The sequence below is a fragment of the Dipteris shenzhenensis genome, chromosome 10 (assembly GCF_047967505.1).
Source record: "Dipteris shenzhenensis isolate YYH24624 ecotype China chromosome 10, Dip_SZ_1.0, whole genome shotgun sequence".
Lineage (NCBI taxonomy): Eukaryota > Viridiplantae > Streptophyta > Polypodiopsida > Gleicheniales > Dipteridaceae > Dipteris > Dipteris shenzhenensis.
The window spans coordinates 50,289,945-50,309,554 of NC_141605.1; the positions used below are offsets into that span (position 1 = coordinate 50,289,945).

The 19,610-nt window shown below is 48.2% G+C and overlaps 1 protein-coding gene across 1 annotated transcript in view; it reads left to right on the plus strand.

Moving 5' to 3' along the window:
• LOC147897939 (Trimeric LpxA-like enzyme) overlaps positions 1-19,610 on the plus strand; it is a 179,555-nt gene that overhangs the window by 123,053 nt on the left and 36,892 nt on the right. Inside the window, exons 12-13 of the mRNA XM_087380525.1 lie at positions 7,552-7,634; positions 7,761-7,832. Of these exons, the coding sequence (XP_087236651.1) occupies positions 7,552-7,634; positions 7,761-7,832 (155 nt within the window). The remainder of the gene's footprint in view (positions 1-7,551; positions 7,635-7,760; positions 7,833-19,610) is intronic.

Consider the following 19,610-nt stretch of genomic DNA (forward strand, 5'->3'; position numbering starts at 1 on the left):
ACATTTAGAATGCTACAGCCTACCTGTAACTTAAAATATAGTGCATAGTACTTACCACATGGCACAATGTCACTTAGAACTTAGAAGTTAGAAGTTAGAACAAGTTACAAATTATAACTTAGAACTTGGAGCTTAGAAGTTAACTTAGCAGTGAGCAATACATATTACAAATATAAATGACAAATCTGAAATCAATGAGAAAAGCTGAAGATTGACAAGTTACAAAATGCCAAAGGCAATATAATATATGTAGGTGGGAGAGGTGAAGGAGATGCAATAGGAGTAGAACCTGTAGCTCCAAGAACATGTGCACTCCCAGAAGATGAAATTGTAGTAGCAGCAGCAGAGGGAAGAGGACTCCTTTTTGCAGTAGCCATATGAGCACCTGAAGTAGCTCCTCCACCAGTGGATGCAATAGTCCTAGCTTTCTTCGCGGAAGGAAATGCCTCGACCTCTCGTGCCAACCTTGCTTTCTCTTCCTCGGATATTTCATTGCATATTGTAATCCCCTCTCCCTTGATGCCAAGAAGATGGGCCTTCACCCTATTAGGAATCCCACCTCTTTTCAATCCACAACGCCTGCACATGAACTTGCGAGTGCCTCCTTTCTTGGAGTTGTAGCCACCCAGGAGATCGACTTGACTCCACCAAAAATCTGATTGGGTGAATTCTACCTCCAAATGAGACTCAGGGGTAGAATGTCTTGAAGCCATGGAAGCTTGTTGCTTGAAAGGGGGGCTGAAACTGCAAAGAGAGCCAAGGGTTGAAAGAGAGGGCTGAAACTTGAAAGTGGGGCCTGAAAGAGGAGGGAACAGAAGGCTGAAAGAGAGGGCTGAAAGAGGGGGCTGAAGGAGGGCTGAAGGAGGGCTGGAGGGGAGAAGATGATGATGGAGGGCTGAAGCAGGCTGCAGGAGAGAAAGAAGAGGAAAGGAGTGAATGGGGCTGAAGGAGGGCCCCTAAACCTTGAGGATGGATGGACTCTGGAGAGAGTATGTACTATGAGGCTGAAGGAGTGGAAGGAGGCCAAAATCGGAAGCAGAAAGGCAAAAAACGGGGCTGGCGGCGCATTTCGCAGGATGTTGGAGACCTGGCAGCCTATCTTGTCTGAAACGCGTTTTAGACTGGCTGAAACATTTCAGCCAGCCGTTTCAGGGTCCCGAAACGTTTCAGACCCTGAAACGCGTTTCAAGAAACGGCTCATCTCTGAAACGGCATTTCAGGCCTGGCTAGGCTCTGAAACGCGTTTCAGCGTAACTGTGGAATCAATTGCTGATTGGAGACCTATCACTCTTATGCTTGCATCTATAAGATGGTTGCTAAAATGGTAGTTAACCGAATCAAAGGTATTCTACATGATAGTCTACATCTTGCCCAATATGGGTTTATCCCTTGTAGAGATATCACAGACAATGTTGCAAATGCCTGTGTTGGGATAGAATATGTAAAGTATACTCAATAAGATGTACTTTCGCTACAGGTGGACATTGCTAAAACTTTTGATTGCTTTTTTTTGGCTTTATTCTGACAGTGAAGCTGCTTACATTCTGTTTGGGGTATTTTGGCAAGGATGCCCTCTTAGTGCATTGCTATATGCAATAGCCACTCATCCTATGCTCCAATACATGGACCACCTTATAGCCACAAATACTTTGCATTGTTTTGAAATTCATGGAAGAAAGGCCGTGGTTGCGCAAGTTTATGCTGATGATACTTTCTTCACCCCTAAGTATACTGAGAAGGATCTCTCGCAACTCATGCGGGCTTTTCACTGTATGGGTTGGCTGTTGGTATACATGTGAACTTCCTAAAATCTAAGCTTCTACCATTACATGCTAAAGACTAGCACCATACTTTGTGGCTTGGTGAAATTGTTTGCCTAGTCAGCTTGTTCACCATCTTGGTTATCCTTCGGGATGGATGGATAGTCGTCGTCAACGTGCTGATTGGGTACTCACAAAACTCAAAAGGAAGTTGCATGTTTGACTTTGTATCACTCAATCAATTTTGGTTGCATATATACACTTCTATCTACCTTTGATTTGGCGATCCAACCATGGCCGTAAGAGCCTTAGGCTACTCTCCATGTAGCACCTTGGTTCACAAAAAATGCATGGTAGTTTGAATATCCTCAATATTTATATACCCAATTTGGTACATAAGGGAAAATGATGCTGGAATTTGTGCAAGGTGATCAGCCTTGGGCTGCTATGATGTGTCAACTGCTCTCACATATGACTACTCATTTTTTTGGCCACTGGCAGCCCACTCAATGAGATTTTCTTTTGGGCTATATTGATGGCAGAGTAAAGGGTTGTCCCTTTGTTTTCCGAATGTTTTCAGAGTGAGAGGAAATTCTCTCATCGTAAATGGCATTGTCTTGATTCTCTTGCTAGAAATTCTTTGTGCGTAGAGAGTTTGCATTGGTCAAAGGCATTTGTTCATCCTTTGGCCTTGGAGGAGCCCAAAGGAATTTAGATTGTGGGAGATATGATACATGCTGATGATACCATGCTATCTTTTCTTTTGACGATGAGGTAGTATGGTTTGGGGCTGCATTATAGACATATATTTCTCGAACTCTTCAATCCTTCCTTCCAGTGCCAAAATTTGACCTTATGGACCACCTCAAGGATTGGGTTCTTCGTTGCCAAGGTTCAACTTGTCGTCCCTTATTGTTGGCTGACATTATGGTTGCTAAGTTATATAAGGTTTTGATGCCTCCACCTTGGATTTTGAATCAACCAACTTTGAATTGTAATGCAAAGTTGTGTTAGAAACAAGTGAAGCAGCTTTGGAGCTGCAAACTTCCTCTTTGCCAATAGGTTTTCTTGTGGTGGGTGATGCTTGCAATTATTCCGCTTGGCCAACTCTTGGCACGCAGACACATTGCTCCTGCAGTTTGTCACAAATGTCTGGCTTCATGCTTTATCTGTTTAGGATTGTAAGCACTTTTGGTTATTTGGGATCTACTCTTGGGGGCAGGGTTTTGATATTTTTTCCCCTGAATTTGTTATTGGGGACTCTAGACTTTGTGGAAGGACAAAATCATAGAGTCTTTGGTGATCCCACTTTTCTCAAGTTTCCTTACTACTAGATGTCACTCCGGCAATCATTTTATGTGTGCCCGTGTGCTCGTCAAATAGATTATCCTATGTATTTGTCTCACAATGACCTTTTTTGGTGTTGTAATTGCATGTTCCTTTTCTGGGGACTGCACTTTGTAAATATAAAACTACCTTGATTTTAGTTTAAAAAAAAAAGTGTGTGTGTGTGTACATACATACCTCCATGCTTCTTAGTTGTCTTAACTTTGGTCCTGCAAACTGCCTCTTCGTCCATAGGTGTTTCTATGGTGAGTGATGCTTGTTGTTATTCCCGTTGGACAGCTCTTGGCATGTTGCTCATGCTATCTGTCACAGATGTCTGGCTCCAAGGGAATCCTTGCTTCATCTTTTCTGGCATTGTCCGGTGATTCATGACTTTCTGCTTTTTCTCCAGCATCATCTTTAAGACAAGTTTCCTATTGCTTGCTTTGGCAAGCTTTTATTGGCTTTTCGGCATTTACCCACGAAGGCCTGAGTTTGACCTTTTTTTCACTTGGTTTCGATATTAGGCTCTTTGGACTCTATGGAAGGACATGAACCATAGAATCTTTGGAGATTCCATGTTTCACTATTTCCGGATGTCACTTAGGCAATCCTTTTATGATTGGCTGTGTGTTCGTTAGTTAGTTTACTCTGCTTACTTGTAATCTCTGATATTGGAATTGCATGTCTTCTCTTTGGGGACTGCTCTATTACAAGTGTGTGTGCGTGCGTGTGGAAGTGTTCTGAGACTGTTTTTAGTTTTGTTGTACTAGCTGTTCTTCACTAGAGCAACTATGATGGTATTTTGTCATCTTCTTCTAGTTTATGAGTAGTACTTGTCTTACATTGGGACAGCTATGAATGTATATTCTTATTAATGACAAGTTCTTTTACAAAAAAATAAAGTGTGTGTACATACATACGTACATACGTGCGTGCGTGTGGATTTCACTAAAAAAAGGAGTGTGTGTGTGTGGAGAGAGAGAGAGAGAGAGAGAGAGAGAGAGAGAGAGAGACGTATTACTGTCTTCGGGAGGTGTTGCGGGCCTATGAGACAAAGTACAATCACAAAGATAACCCATACAAGCCGCTGTGGGCTGAAGCAGAGGGCTCGCTAAGGCCCTTTGCAGAGATGCCCCATGGCTATGAGAGCTTCCTTTATAAGAGAGTGGAATCATGGTCTGTTCTTCGCAAATACGCCCACACGGTCTTCATGGAACTTCCGCTTTCCGGATTGGTTATGATAGCTCAATTTTTCCTTTGCATGAGGATGTCATAGGATTTAATCCTTATGCTATCTATTTTGGTCACATTTAATAGAAGCTCACTTTTTGCCCAAAAAGGCTCGCAAAAAATAAATAAAATATAAAAAAGTCTGCATTCAAGTCCATACTGGAGCTAATAAAGAGAAGCCAAGTATCAACATAGTCCAATAGGAAAAATGCAATTCCAAAATTCTAAAAATGCCTAATTTCTGCTTTGCCCAACTTGAAACGTTGCTAAGGCTACCAAGAGGTCAGGCCACAAAAGGCTTTCTTTGATACTTCACACTATTTTTGACAGGTTTCAAGAATTCCAAAATGCCTTTTGATTATATCTTCAAAAAGATCTCATAAGTTATCCAAAATAATGTCTAGGAAATAACCAATAAGTTCTTCTTGTTCTTGTTCAAGTCCCCTCAATGGACTCTCTCCAATATGATGTCAAAAAATCCTTCACTAGATGTCTTTCTTAATTATTAAAAGTTACCATTATAATGTTCAGAATCTTCAATATATGATTCTTTTTATGTCCAAAGCATTGCTTTGATATTGTCAAAATAGTCTACTTTTGATGTTGATAAAGATTTGCCTTTGAATGAGCTTGAAATCAGCTTTGATACTAACACCTTTTGTTGTAAAAGGCTCAAAGTTTTGACTCTAAGAGTAATAATAGTTCTTTGTCAAGAAATTTTGAAATTGTTCAAAAGAGGCTTAAGAAGCATTACGGGCAAAAGTCACAATGTCCCCCTTAGGTGCATCATTCAAAGATAGAAACAAGTTCTTGCATTAAGTTATGTGCTTGCACCAATGTCAAATTACTGAGTGCTGAATGCACCAGAGATAGGCATGCCTGAATCATGTACAAAAGGATTATATTAGCATCTGACAACAAAAGCCCAATTATGATGATCAATATTTGCTGAATCATCCTTTCCATGTGAAGACGAAGCATCAATAACTACGAAGCTAGACTGCTGTTGCTTCTTTTTGATTCAATGCGCTGTCGGTATTTACAAATATTATGACCTGGTCTTCTGCAATAGTTGCATCTTTTCTTTGTCTTATCTGCATTCTTATTGGCATCCAAATTGTCACCACAATTATGCTTGGGTTTCCCATATGACTTTGCTGTCTTTGCACTACCCTTGTGATGGGTAGCAAATGCTTGATGTCCATCTCTTCCTACAACAACAATGTGACAAGCTGATCAAAGCTATAATGGTTGGGATTGTTGCCCATGGCCATCAACCTCAACGGGGTTGCAAACTGTTGATAAGAGTCATGAAGTCCACTAGTGTCGTGGGCATGCGTGCATATGAGTACCATGTCTCGGTGTTTGTGAGAGGGGATGTAGCTCGTCGCTCAAGGAACTTCCACTAGAAGTCTGTTAGAAACAGAATGTTTATTCACTCCTCGTTTTGACGGACGTAAGCTTGCATCTTCCTGCTGCAGACAAGATGGTGACACTTGAGCATCGTCTTTGAATCAATCGGAAGGCTATGCTTGTCTAGCCTATCTGCAAAAACTCGTGACATAACTGCCTCATCTAAATCAACATCTGGTAGTAAGATAGAATCATTGTGAAAATTCCAAAAGTGAGACCTAACGTTTGCTTGTCCTCACGTTGAAGTCCCCAACAAGGAGAACTTTCCCGCAGCTTGAGAAATCCATGATGTACGGGTATAGGGCTGTGTATGGTGATGCCTCAGCCTCCTGTCACAGGTCTGTAGGAAAATGAGATGTCTCCTGGGGGGGGATAGCATACTGCAACGAATAGGTCTCGTCAGGTGGAACGGTGGTTCCAGATCCATAAAAATCTAGAGTATGTGTCCCACTTGTGACCTGTACGGGTATCGTCCCAATGAGGGAAGATCTATATGGTACTGCCACCCCTCTTAACCCTCGTGCTCCACCTATTGTCTCCAATGTGTATCCATTGACCACCAATAAGGGGCACTTTGGGCTCTATTGTGTCTCTGTATAAAATGCTATGTCTCACCAGTGTAAGACTCTGAAAAACTCCCTGGCACTGATCACAAAGTACCATTGCAATTTCAAACAGAGTGCAGGACAAGGTCATAGTATTCTGATTCTCATAGACCCCGCCTCCCTATGGGGCTACCGGATGTCCGATGGGGGCCTATAAGGAGTTGCCCATCGTGAACCACTGCCCACTTCCCATCATTGCAGACACATCCAGCTGCTGTATCAAGGTACGCCTCTCCTCCACTTGCAACGGTGTGAGACCCTCATCCACAGATATCTCTGGGTGAGCCCGTAGGGTTGACTGGTGACACAATGCTGCAAGGTGAGCCTGCGTGTCCCTGAAACAAATTACGAGGGGCTGCTCTTGGTTCGGATCCCTCTCTACACGCCAGGTCCCCGTCAATCCCATGCTCTCGGACCCCCAAAATTTAGGCAATGAAACTAGTCAAAGGATGGATTTACAGAGAAAGCACATTTTGACAAAGCCATGCTTTTAGAAGCATTTGGCTGAAAGGATGTATTCTTGGTTCTATATAAAGATATCTCTTGTATGTATGCATTACGGGAAGTGTGAGTCTTGCCTCTTATCCTAAAATTTGTTTATGAAAGAATCTCTTTCTCCATCATGTGGTATCAGAGCTTCATGCTCCCATCAAATCGTTTGTTAAAGATTTCTTTACACAGATTCCTTGGGATGCATATTTTAGAATGTATACTTATGTGAGTTTGCATAGAGATTGATTTATATATCCACCTTCATTATTGCGTCAAGGGAGCTGTTGAGGCTGTGTTTTTACACTTAGATAAGATTGCCCAAGTGCCTTTTACAAAACACATGCATATCTGCTCCAAACTACATTATTTGAGATGGCAATATCTGATCTCTTTGCGACGCGGTGACACCAGACTCAAACTTAGTCATTGATGTATACCAAAATCCATCTAGAAAAGACCATGCATATTTGTCTCTTAATCTTAAGTGGCTCGCTGGAAAGTCCACAGGGACATGTGGAGATGGAAGTTTGGAAAGTTTATATTTGTGACAGTGGGGCAGCTTGTCATTGGGTAAGGTTGTCAAGTTTGGGACCAAAGACTGCCCAAAGAAGTCTTGAAACAGATGAAAGAGACGGCTATGTTACGTGCACATGTATATATATTTATATACATTTGATACAATGAAACGGTAACACATGATTTGTTTTGTGGGTTATACGCAGATGATTTGTTAAAAAACACCAGGAGAGTAATTACCAAATGGAAAAGCTTATTGGAGAATTACTTGAAGACTGAGGATGATCAAGTAATTCCTGATAGTTGTAGGTTTTGCAGTTCATAATCCGTGAAATGAATCACATTTTTTTTCTTTAACCATTTCAAGGGTATTAGTGACCTTTCAAGATCTGTTTGTTGCTATTGTCAATTTCAGGTTGAAGTCCTGCTGAAATTTGAAGAAATATGTTTGGAATCTGGAAAGGAGTTCTCATCTATTTTCTCTGCTGTAAGTTTGTGTCTTTGTCTTACCATTATGTGAGTTTTGTGCACTTTGGAGAAGTAAACGTAATATTTTAGAAATGCAAATTTTCCGGCTGCTATAATACTTTGGCTTTCAGCTCATGAATAGAAAGTTTGATATCCAATTAAACGAACACAAAACCTTTTGTATGACAAGATTGTTATGTCTTCTTTTGTTTTCAAACGTCTAGAATGAAGTTCTCAGGGGTGGAATTGCAAGGCTATCTGAGTATAAGAGCTTATCAAGCTTGTGGTGGCAGTCTCTAATTTTTGGGTAATTTGGGGCTTTCTCCTACACACAGACTTGTGTCTACTTTTCACTCATCTTTTAGTCTTCCTTCTTGTGCAAGAACTTATACATACTTGTGCATATATTTGTGTTTGTGGCTTTGGAGTATGTTTCAGCATATGCTTGGACTTCTACATTGGTCATTTCTCCCAACTTTTGCGTGTCATACGGGCACATTTCCTCTAAGCAAACTGATCTAAGCTAGATTAGTGGCTGCAAACCAATTTTTCTAGAGTTATAAGGTTGGGCTTCGAAGTATGGTTAAGAGACAAGGGAAATGAGTAATTTTGTATATAGTCTATAAAAAAGAGGGTGGGCCTAGGGAGAGCGGACATATCGGGTGGTGCCTGAGACGGGATGCCATAGAGGGATGTCGCGTAAGTATGCCACGCATGTGGATCCCCTCGGATAGGAGCCCCAATCCAAAGGTGGGATCACCTCCATGAAAAGATCGGGTCACCTTGTCCATCCTATGTGAGAGGAACGCATCACGGCAGACATCGTGAAATCCGTTGTGTCCCAAATGCTGTCAAGTGTGGAATCCATCCTCTCTAGGTCGCTTCTATAGAGGGATGGCCTCCAAGAGCTCCTAATCAATGAGAGGGACTTCCACTTGTCCGCTCATGCTCAGGGAGACCAGAGGTGGGATGTGGGCCCAGATGACATCCGCCGGGGGGGGGGGGGGGGGGAAGGGGAGCTCTTCATACTAAAACAATTGTCGGTAGAAGGTTGTGGTCATCTCTAGAATCTCCTGTGGATCTGAGTGCATTTGTCTGCTCTCATCTACCAAACAATGAAGGTGCATCCTTACTAAGCGAGGGTAGCAGTTTGGAGGGGGACAATGGATCAGCGCTAGGTGTGTGTGAGTGTGTGTGTGTGTGTGAGAGAGAGAGAGAGAGAGAGAGAAAGAAAGTTTATTAAAGTCTTCGGAAGACCGATGGGTCTATGAGACTACGAAAAACTTGGTACAAACAAGCTGTGGTGGTGGAGCTACTAAACGAGCATCCACACCAATGCAAATGCAAAATATGCAGAATGTCCATACTAAATCATAAATACAACATAGTCATGTCATGTAGGTAGTCGACTATCTCATCATCATAGTCATCATCACCATCAAGACATCAGGGTGGGTGTGGCAATGGGGGCATGAAGTTGGCGATAGAGTGCTGTCGGCCACTCTAAGGTGCAGTCGTGGCATGTCTGTTGGTCATAGCTCTGCATCTAACCAGGGCTATTGTGACCCCCGTCGGGCGAGACCCGACTCTAAACATGGAGAGGATGTCCCCAAGTGTGATCTGTGTGTCAACCCTCTGTCTGAGCTGTCGGGTCACAGGCTCCGGGTCACGGTCATGTCGAGGCCTCGTCCCATGGGTGTCCATGTGACCTGGCTGGAAAAACTCTGTGATAGAACTCTGAGAGGGATCAGCTAAGGAAGAAGTTTGCTCCTGTCCCTATGCTCGAAGTACCCTCTTGCGGAGTTTGAGTGCCTCATGAATGAAACCTGCCAAACATCGTTGGTCTGGGTAGGAGATGAATCGGGCCAAAACCCCATAACTGTCTCTGAAGAGGTAGTAGAAACACCCGTGGTCTCATAGTAAACAGGACACTGGAAGATGAAGTGCTCCTTTGTCTCAACCTCCTGCATGTCACACAAAGTGCATATGCGCCTGTCCTTGGGCAGTCGCTCTGCTCTGCCGCTCTCAATAGGAAGTCTATGTGAAGAGACCCGGAACTTCCCAAGAGAGATCCTCAGTGACTAGGGTAAATAAATCTGTGTATACCCTGGTGGGTCAATGAAACCCTCCGTTGTGATATTTAGGAAGTGATCTCTGTAGAAGCCCAGCTTCATTGGAAGATCACTCGGGCCCAACCAGGTCCGGAATGTGTGTAGCTGTAATAGATCCTCACGGATAACGTGCTTGACTTGGTGTGATAGGAGGGGAGAAAATGGAGCATCCATGCTATACTAGAATGGGGGAAGTCTGTCCTTGTGGGGCCCTAGTCCCTCGAACCATCTCTCTGTGCGTGCATACTAGCACCTTTGGTCTCCTCTTGCTGCAAGTGCCATAGAAGAGGACAGTGCTAGCTAGGGTAGCCTGCTACGCCCAGAGGTGTAATCTTGACTCGGTACAGATACGTGATGACTTAAAATGCAGAATCTTGTAATGGGGGTGACCCAAACTCTGCTCGAACGATATGGTGAGGAACGGATGGCTTTCCACGGATCATCTGTGAGAACATGAGAACCTGTAGCCGCTCCACCCTGGCCCCTCTGTATCCGACAAGTCTGGCCCCCAGCATGGACTACCATACATCCCCGCTGGACGGACCAAGGAGTCAAAAAGGAACCCTTTGGTCTGTGGATTCTAAAAGTGAGAGCGAAAGCACTGCCTCTCTAGTCTAGCGAATGAAGCATATCCTCTGCTCAAGCGTGCTTGCATCGCGGGTCTCATAGTGAAGGTGGGTCCGGAAAAGACGACCCCAAGATAAGTCTATGATGAAACTACCTCAACAGGTGACCCATCAAATGTGAACTGCTCCTGGCGCATGACGACTCGAGATGTATTGAAGATCATAACCTTGGTTTTGCCGAGGTTGACCTTCAAATCACGAGACTCACAAAAGGACTGTAGTGCGTCCAAGTGTCTCTGGAGCCCATCTGCCAAGGAAGACAAGAGAGCCACGTCATCTACGTAAAGCAATATCCGAATCAACGTGCCCGCAAGGGAGCAACCTACTCCCCGTGTGTCTGCATCACTGTGTCAAGTTCGTTAATGTATAGGCCAAACAAGGTCGGTGATAATGGACACGCTTGTTTGACCCCGATAGTGCTCATGATCTCGTTTGTCCACCCGGATCTTGCTTGGACTGTGCGTGAAACTCTCTCTTAAACTACCATGATAGCCCAAATGATCTCTTGGTCGTAACCCAAATCCTGTAGGCGCCGTGGGAGGCGGGCTCTCAGAACCGTGTCAAATGCCTTGCAGAAATCCAGAAAGCAACAATAAACCCTTTGCTTCCGTGCCCTCGCCTCCTCGATGATACATCTGAGCGTGAGAATGCGGTCCATGGTCCCATGATCACGTCGGAATCGGGCCTGCCCTGTTGCTCTAAGTCCTCGACTCTCCACAAATCTGCTAACCTTGGAATCAAGTATTGATGCATAAATCTTGGACATGACATGTTCAATCATAATGGTCCTGTAGTTCTCCGGACTCACGGGATCCCCTGCCTTGTGAATAACTGAGATAGTGTTAATGGTCCAGGTGTGTGGAAACCCCAAACAAACAGCTTCATTAAATAGCTTTGCTAAGATCGGGGCTAGGAGGTTAATCCCATATGCAATGAACTTAGTGCATAGTCTCTCATGATCCTTCGCTTGGCCATTATGAAGTTTCATTGCGGCATCCTTTACCCCCCCCTTAGTGAAGAGGGTGCAGGATATGGGGCGTGGTATGTGTGAGGTGAGGGGCTGGCTGATTGGGGATATCATAGAGTGTGCGTGCATAATCAAACCACACTTGGGTGTCAGTGAGTGGTGAGGGGGACCGTCGCTCTAGAAATCTCCGCCAAAAGTCCTTAGAGTTGTTACTGAACAGAATGTTTAGTAGCTCCTCCTCGTTCCGGCGAACAAAGTCTAGTTTCTTTTTACGTACCAGTCGACGGTGGTCGCGTAACGTCTCTCGTTCGCTTGGAAGACTGTTTTTGGTTTCGAATCTGAGCTGATGGCATAAAGCCTTACACTCATCATTGTACCAGCTATTACAAGGTATGGTCCCAGGGGGTGGTGGGCGAGTGGAGCGGGTGGTGTGGGGGAAAGCGTGAAGAGCGGCCTCGTGTAGTGAGCGGGTGACTAGGGCAGCATGATCCTCTATTAGGGGTATGAATTCAATGTAGGTGAGAAGTATATACAGACGGCCAGAGTAGGTAGGTGAGTGATCATGATCAAAGCGTATATGATGGTATGTGGAGTAAGAACTCGGCGGTGTGGGAAGTGCTGCGCGACGGGGAGTGGGGATGCTAAAGAAAAGATAGGTATGATAAGCCCCTAGAGGTAGAGGTGCTACGGTATACTCAGTGATGCAAAGATGTGAAGGCAGGGGCTCCAATGATGTAGTCAACAACACTGGAGCCTTCCCCATGTGGAAAGCACGTGAAACCACTTGAGGTGGGCCATCTGTCAAGACCATAATAAATGATGAGATCATGCATCTTGTCGAGGTCTAATAGGGCCTGCCCATAAGATGTGAACGGTCCTTGTCTGTCAGCCGAAACCCGTAGCATACTTGCCTCCTCAGGGTCAATGTCTGGCAATAGAGTGGAATCATCCCTGAAGTCGAGGAGTGGTGCTTGACAAGCGCCTGTCCTCGCGTTGAAGTCCCCAACTAGGAGGGCTGTTCTGGGCTGGAGAAGTCAACAATAGACTAGTAGAGAGCAACAAATGGAGACGTCTCATCCTCCCTCGGAATATCTTTGGCAAAGCGGGAGGTCTCAGGGGGGAAGTAGCAAACAACAATAAACAGATCCGGGCTGTCAATGTGCCAAACCCGGATCCAAAGAAACCTGGAATGTGCATCTCTCTGCTCCACTGAGATGGCCCCCAAAGTGTGGATCTGTAAAGGACTGCGACTCTTGACCCTCAAGCCCCTCCTATATCCCTCGTCTCATCCCTGTAGGCAGACTCCCATGTATATCCGCTGACTACCGGTAGTGGGTGCTCTAGACTCTGATGTGTCTCCGTATAAGAGACTATGTTGTGACATGTATAGGATTCTAAGAAATTTCTTGGTTTTGACCATAAGGTGCCATTACACTTCCAGATGGTTCAGGGTAGGGTCTCGGATATCTGAGTCTCATAGGCCCTGCCTCCCTATGTGGGAGGGGAGGTGGGTGCCTGATGGGGGCCTGTAAGGAGTCGTCCATCTCGTACTACTGTCCACTTCCCCTCCTTGCAAACCGGGCTTGATCTCGCTGTTGCAATACGAAGCGCCTCTCCTTAACTTGTAGTGGAGTGAGGTCCTCATCCATGGAGATCGTTGGTTGGTCTCGTAAGGCTAATGTACGGCGTAAAGCCGAAAGTCGTGCCTGAGCGTCATGGAACCGTATGATAAGGGACTGCTCTCGGTTGGGGTCCCTCCCTACCCGCCATGCTCTCTCAATCCTGTGCTCAGTCGTCCCTAGTGTGTGGGATCCCACGTACTGTGATGTTGAGAGCCTTACTGGCTCTCTGCTGCTGCTCCAGGAGGGTAGCTGAAATGGTTACCCTTGTAGGTTCCTGTTTGGCTACGTTGACCCATTTGGACGTCTCCTCGATGGCAGATTGCATGCTCGCAATCTGTGCCTCCACAACTGGGGTGCTCCTTGGGACTGTGCATATAGCAGTGACCTCCGGTTGGAGTTGCGAGATCTCCTATCTGAGCCCCTGAATAAGATCAGCCTGGTCTCGGATAGCCCGAGACTGCTCCTGTATGAGATGCGCATGCTCTTGGGTGAAGCGTGTCTACTCCTGTGCGAAGCGTGACAGCTCATCTCGCGCTCTCGGATGCTATGTACCTCCATCAACAAGTTCTCCCAAGCCTCTAATGGGTCAGCTCGTCCGTGCCCTAGCGGAAATTGAAAGGAATGTGGCATGAAAGTGTGGGGATGAGACTGGAGGCTGGGTGAGGACTGGGTGAGATGGGTGCGGTATGGAGATGATAGTGGCTTGGAGGAGGCGATTCCAGCAGGATGTGGGTTGACTGAGAGGCAGAGGGGAGAAAAACGTAGAGTAGTATGGAGTAGTGTATGACCCCTCCAAAGTAGGTGTCATAATCGGGGGTAGAACTGTAGTTGGAGAAGAAGGGAGAGATGGTGTTAGTGACAACCCCTCTATCCTAGGGGAGGGTGGAGCAATCTATGTCATGGGTAGGGGTATATCAGTGCCAGTAGCTGTATGGAGCTGGAACTGAAACTGTGGTTGGCGTTGAAGCTGATGTAGCTGAGACTGAAGCTGAAATTGAAGCTGAAGCTGAAGCTGAAGCTGAGGCTGAGGTGGACCCGGCCTTTGCTTTGCTGTCAACTCCAAGTCCACTGCGGTTGTAGCGTGTGTTCACATCCTCGTTTTAGTTGTGTTTGTTTCTTGTTTTTGTTGTCGCCTTTCTTGGCGGCTTTATCCGTATCTTTGCCACCTTTCCCCATTTCTTTGTTTGGCTGATCTCACGTTCGGTGCAGGTCTTAGTGCAAGAGCGGGAGCATGAGCCCCCCCCCCCCCCCGGCGGGAGGCGCACCCAGTCCTGGGGGCTGAAAATGGCGGGGGGCAGGAGAGCTAGAAGGGGGGGCTGAAGGGGAATGAAAGCGGGGCTGGAAGGGGCTGCAGGGTGGAGCAGCAAGGAGGGGAGACGGAGCAGCTAGGAGGGAAGGAGAGGCTGGAGCGGAGGGCAGCGGGCAGGGGGCTGCAGGCAAGAGATCCTGCAGGGGAGGCGGAGCTGCAGTCTGGGCAGGGAGGGAGCTGCGCGGACAGGGAGGAGCTGCAAGGGCGGAGGAGCTGCGAGAGAGGAGAGGAGGGGGTGGAGCTGCAGCGGGGGCAGCGAGCAGGAGAGGAGAGGAGGGGGTGGAGCTGCAGGCGGGCAGCTAGCAAGAGCAGAGAGGAGGGGCGAGTAGGAGCGGGGATGAGGGAGCTGCATGTGTGGGCAGGGTGGGAGCTGCAGGGCGGGGCAGCTAGCAGGAGCGGAGAGGAGGGGCGAGCAGGAGCGGGGGGAGAGAGAGAGAGAGAGAGAGAGAGAGAGAGAGAGAGAGAGATTTTATTAGAGTCTTCGGAAGACCGATGGGTCTATGAGACTGAAAGAAAACCTGATACAAATCACAGTAAGGGTGGAGCTACTGAAACGAGCATCATCACCCGTGCTGAATCCTAAGTCTGATCATACATAATCAAATACATCTGGATGTAACAATGAAAAGAAAAGGACTGGAGCGGAGCGGAATCCTCCGTATGTCATGTCCTCGTGGCTGGTGCATAGCCGGTGATGGGACGCTGGTGCCCGTCAAGGGGTGCCGTGCGTCTCGATCTCTTGGACGAGGCTCGACGCAAGACCAGAGCCACCGTGACTCCCGTGGGACGTATCCCGGGTCTAAACAATGACGGGAGGTCCCCCAGAGTGATTTGTGTGTCCCCTCGATGTCTCGTGTGTCGTGCTGTGATCGTCGGGTCGGGGTCTCCGTCACGTCGGCGGCTAGAGACTGGGCAATCAATGTCACTCGATGGAAAGAACTCTATGATCCTGCTCTGAGAGGTGTTTGATGATGTGGCCAAGCCCCGTCGCCTGAGTAAGTACTCTCTATGTCGGATTCCCTCGTGAATGAAGGCCGCGAGGCATCTCTGATCTGGGTAGGCAAGGAATCTGGAAAGGAGCCCGGAGCCGGAGCCGGAGCCGTCTTTGAAGAGGCAGTGGTAGCGACCTCGGATCTCGTAGTACACTAGGCACCTGAAAATAAAATGCTCCTCCGACTCAACCTCCTGACAGTTGCACAATATGCATAAGCGATGCTCCCTAGGAATCCCCTCTGCTCTCCGCTCTCTATGCGGAGGCGGTGTGATGATACCCGAAACTGTCCGATGGAGATCCGTAGTGAGTGAGGCATATGAAGCTCAGTGTACCCCGGTGGTGTGATGAATCCCTCCTCCGAAATGCGAAGACAGCAATCTCTGTAGAAACTCAGCTTCACTGGAAGCTCCCTCGACTCCAACCAGGTCCTGAAGGTGTGTAGCTGCAGGAGATCCTCTCGAATGACCTGGTTGGTATGTGGCCCAATCGGGATGGTGGGTGGGAGTACCGGAGGGGCATCTAAACTGTACTGAAAAGGAGGTATCCTATCGATGTGGAACCCTAGTCTCACAAACCATCTGTGAGTCCGTGCATACCAACATCGCTCGTCTCCCTTTGCTGCCAACCTCATGGAGGAATCGAGAGCCAACCATGGCAACCTCTGTCTCCCTGATGTGCAGTCCCCATATGATCTAACCCGGTGTAGATATGTGATGGTCTGAAAGGCTGCATCTAGCTGGAGTGGAGAAGCACCAAACTCGGCCTGAATGATGTGATGTGGTACAGACGGTTTCCCCCGGATCATCCGTGAGAGCATGAGGATCTGCAAGCGCTCCACCCTTGTCCACTCTATCTCTGACATGTCAGGCCCCCAACAAGGGCTGCCATACATACCGGCTGGTCGGACCAAGGAGTCGAAGAGAAGAGCCTTGGTCCGAGGGTCCTGGAAGTGGGAGTGAAAGCACTGTCTCTCTAGCCGAGCCAATGAGGCGTATTCCCTGCTCAGTTTGGCCTGCATTGCTGGTCTCATCGTGAAGATCGGGCCGGAGAAGATGATCCCCACGTAAGTGTATGAGGATACGATCTCAACTGGTGACCCACCCAAAGTAAAAGTAAACTGTTTCCGTTGCATGTTTGCTCGAGAGGTCTTAAAGATCATGACCTTGGTCTTGCCAAGGTTGACCTCCAAATCATGGGATAAACAAAAAGCCTGCAGTGCATCCAGTTGTCGTTGGAGCCCCTTGGGTGTGGACGACAAGAGTGCCACGTCATCTGCATAAAGAAGAATCCTTATGATGATCCCGGCAAGTGAGCAACCCGTCCCTCCGAACGTCCCCATGAAAGTCTCAAGCTCATCGATGTAGTGATCAGCTCTTGGAGGGAGTGGTGCTACGATGAAGTCTGTGATACATGAAGTGAAGGTAGGGGATCCCATGATGTAATCTACTACACTAGTGCCCCCCCCGTGTGGGAAGCAAGTAAAACCACCTGAGGAGGGCCATAGGTCGAGCCCGTTGTAGATGATGAGATCATGCATCCTACCCAAATCAAGGAGGGCGTGTCCATATGGTGTAACAGGCCGGTGTCGGTCCGATGAGGTCCTAGTCATACCTGCTCTGTCTAGGTCCATGTATGGAAGCATGATAGAGTCGTCTCGGAAGTCCAAGAGTGGTGCCTATCGCGTACTCGTCCTGGCGTTGAAGTCCCCAACAAGGAGAACTTCCCTGCGTGCTGAAAGGTATGGGATATCCTGATGTAAGGGTGCATATGGCGATGTCTCACCCTCTTCTCGTGCCACTCTGGCGAAGTGGGATGTGTCTGGCGGGAAGTAGCATATTGCTATGAAAAGGTCACGGGTGTCTGTGCGTTGGATCCGGATCCACATGAATGGGGAGTGTGCGTCCTTTCTCTCAATGGAGATGGCTCCAGCGAGGGAAGACCTGTACAATACTGCGACCCCGCCTGATCCTCGGACTCCTGGTGTATTCCTCGTCTCATCCCTGAAGGCTGACTCCCATGTGTAGCCACTGGCTATCGGTAGTGGACGCTCTGGGCTCTGGTGTGTCTCCGTGTAAAAGACTATGTCTCGTCCTGTATAAGACTCCGAGAAGTTTCCTGGGTCTTACCATAAGGTGCCATTACAATTCTAAATGGTACAGTCTAGGGTCTCGAAAACCTTAGTCTCATAGGCCCCGTCCCCCTAGGGGGTACGGGTGGGAGCCCGACGGGTGCCGGTCAACAACCTACCATCTCGGACCACGGCCCATTTCCCCTCCTTGCGGGCAACATCCTGCTGCTGCAAAAGAACTCGTCGCTTCTCAATCTGTAGTGGTGTCAAGTCCTCGTCCATGGACAGGGTGGGATGCTCTCATAGAGAGGCTTGGCGTCGGAGTGTCGCTAGACGAGCATGTGAATCTCTGAAGCGAATGACTAGGGGCTGCTCTCGATTGGGATCTCTCCCAACACGCCATGCTCCCTCTATGCCATGGTCGGGGACTGCCATGGTGGTGGTCACAAAGGTAATCGCCTCCTCCATGGGCGTCGTAGTGGTGCTGGTGTTGTCTCGCGTGATCTCTCGTATGCGGATGTTGAGGGCCTTCGAAGCCCTCTGCTGTTGCTCCTGTATGGCGGCTGAAACGGTTGCCTTTGCGGGCTCCCGTTTTGCCATGTCCACCCATCTAGTCGTTTGTGCTATAGCCGACTGTATCGTGGCTATCTGTGCCTCCATCTCTGTGACTGGGGTCCCTCCAGGCGCTGCTCTGAGGGTCCTGAGCTCCTCTCGAAGCTGTGTGATGTTGTGTCTGAGTCGCTGGATAAGGGTGCCCTGCTCGTGTATAATGCGGGCCTGCTCCTGGGTGTAATGTGTCAGCTCTGCTTGACGGGACCGGATGCTGTGTATCTCAGCCAATAGGGAGTCCCAAGCATCTAGCGGGGGCCTAAGGTGTCCTGGTCCAGGTGGGAATTGGATCTCGAGAGGGGTTGAAATGAAGGTGGGCTGCTGAGGTTGTACTGAGGGTGGGGACAGTATGATCTGGGCGGGGGAGTGATATGTAGGAGTAGCGAGGTCGGACGAGGTGATGAAGGGTGGCTGACTGAGAGGTAGAGGTGATACGAGGGGAAAGTACTGTGGAGCCGTGGCTGATGGGGCCAGTGGTGAGGCTACTGGAGAGGAGACCTGTGATGATGATGCAAGAGAGGGGGAGGAGAGAGGTGGCGTAGATGATGAGGCGGATGATGGTGGTGAAATAGTGGTGGTAACCATAGAGGTCAAGGATGTGGTGAGCGGCATGGGCTTTGGGTGGGCCCCTTTCTTCTGGGCCGCGGTGCTGTCCACTGTCAAACCGCTCCGGTTGCTGCGTTTGTTGAAGTCCTTCAGATTGAGTTGCTTTTGTGTTTTCGCCTTGTCACCATTCCCCTTCCCCATCTCCACGCGTATGCAGATTTGGATCGAGGGGTCTTCGGCCTAGTCTCCTGTCCTCATCCCCCTGTTCCTTTCATTATGGGGGCAAAGAAGGGACTGCAAGAGGTCAAAGCTGCTTTTTTTAAAAAAAAATCTCCCTTTTTTTTTTTTCGTGCTTTGGGGGGGGGGGGGGGGTAGCGGGGGGTAGAGAGGGGTCGGGGGGGAGGGGGGGGGGGGTTAGCGGAGGGAGTAGTGGGGGGTAGCGGAGGGGGTAGCGAGGGGGGGGGGGGGTAAGCGAGGTAGCGGGGGGGTTAGCGAGAAGGGTAGCAGGGGGTAGCGAGGTAGCGTGGGGGTTAGCGAGGGGTAGCGGAGGGGGCTAGCGAGGGGGTAGCGGGGGGTAGGGGGTTAGCGAGGGGGTAGCGGGGGGGTAGTAGGGGTAGCGGAGGGGGTAGCGGGGGGGTTAGCAAAGGTGAGGGGGGGGGTAGCAGAGGTAGCGAGGGGGTACGGAGGGGTTAGTGGAGGGGGTAGCGCAGGGAGAGAGCAGAGTGGGAGCAAAGTGGAGGAGCAGGGTGGGAGGGAGCAGAGCAGGAGGGGCGGGAATGCTCTGTTACAAAGGTAAATGGGCAGAGACATGATAGAGCAAGTTGTTATGAGAGAGAGAGAGGATGCTCGTCTAATTTTTTTTTTAAAAGTTTGCATTGCAAGAGGCAATCTTCAAATATTTGTCGTGCTCTTATGCTTGATGGGGTTTGGACTTATTCAAGAGCA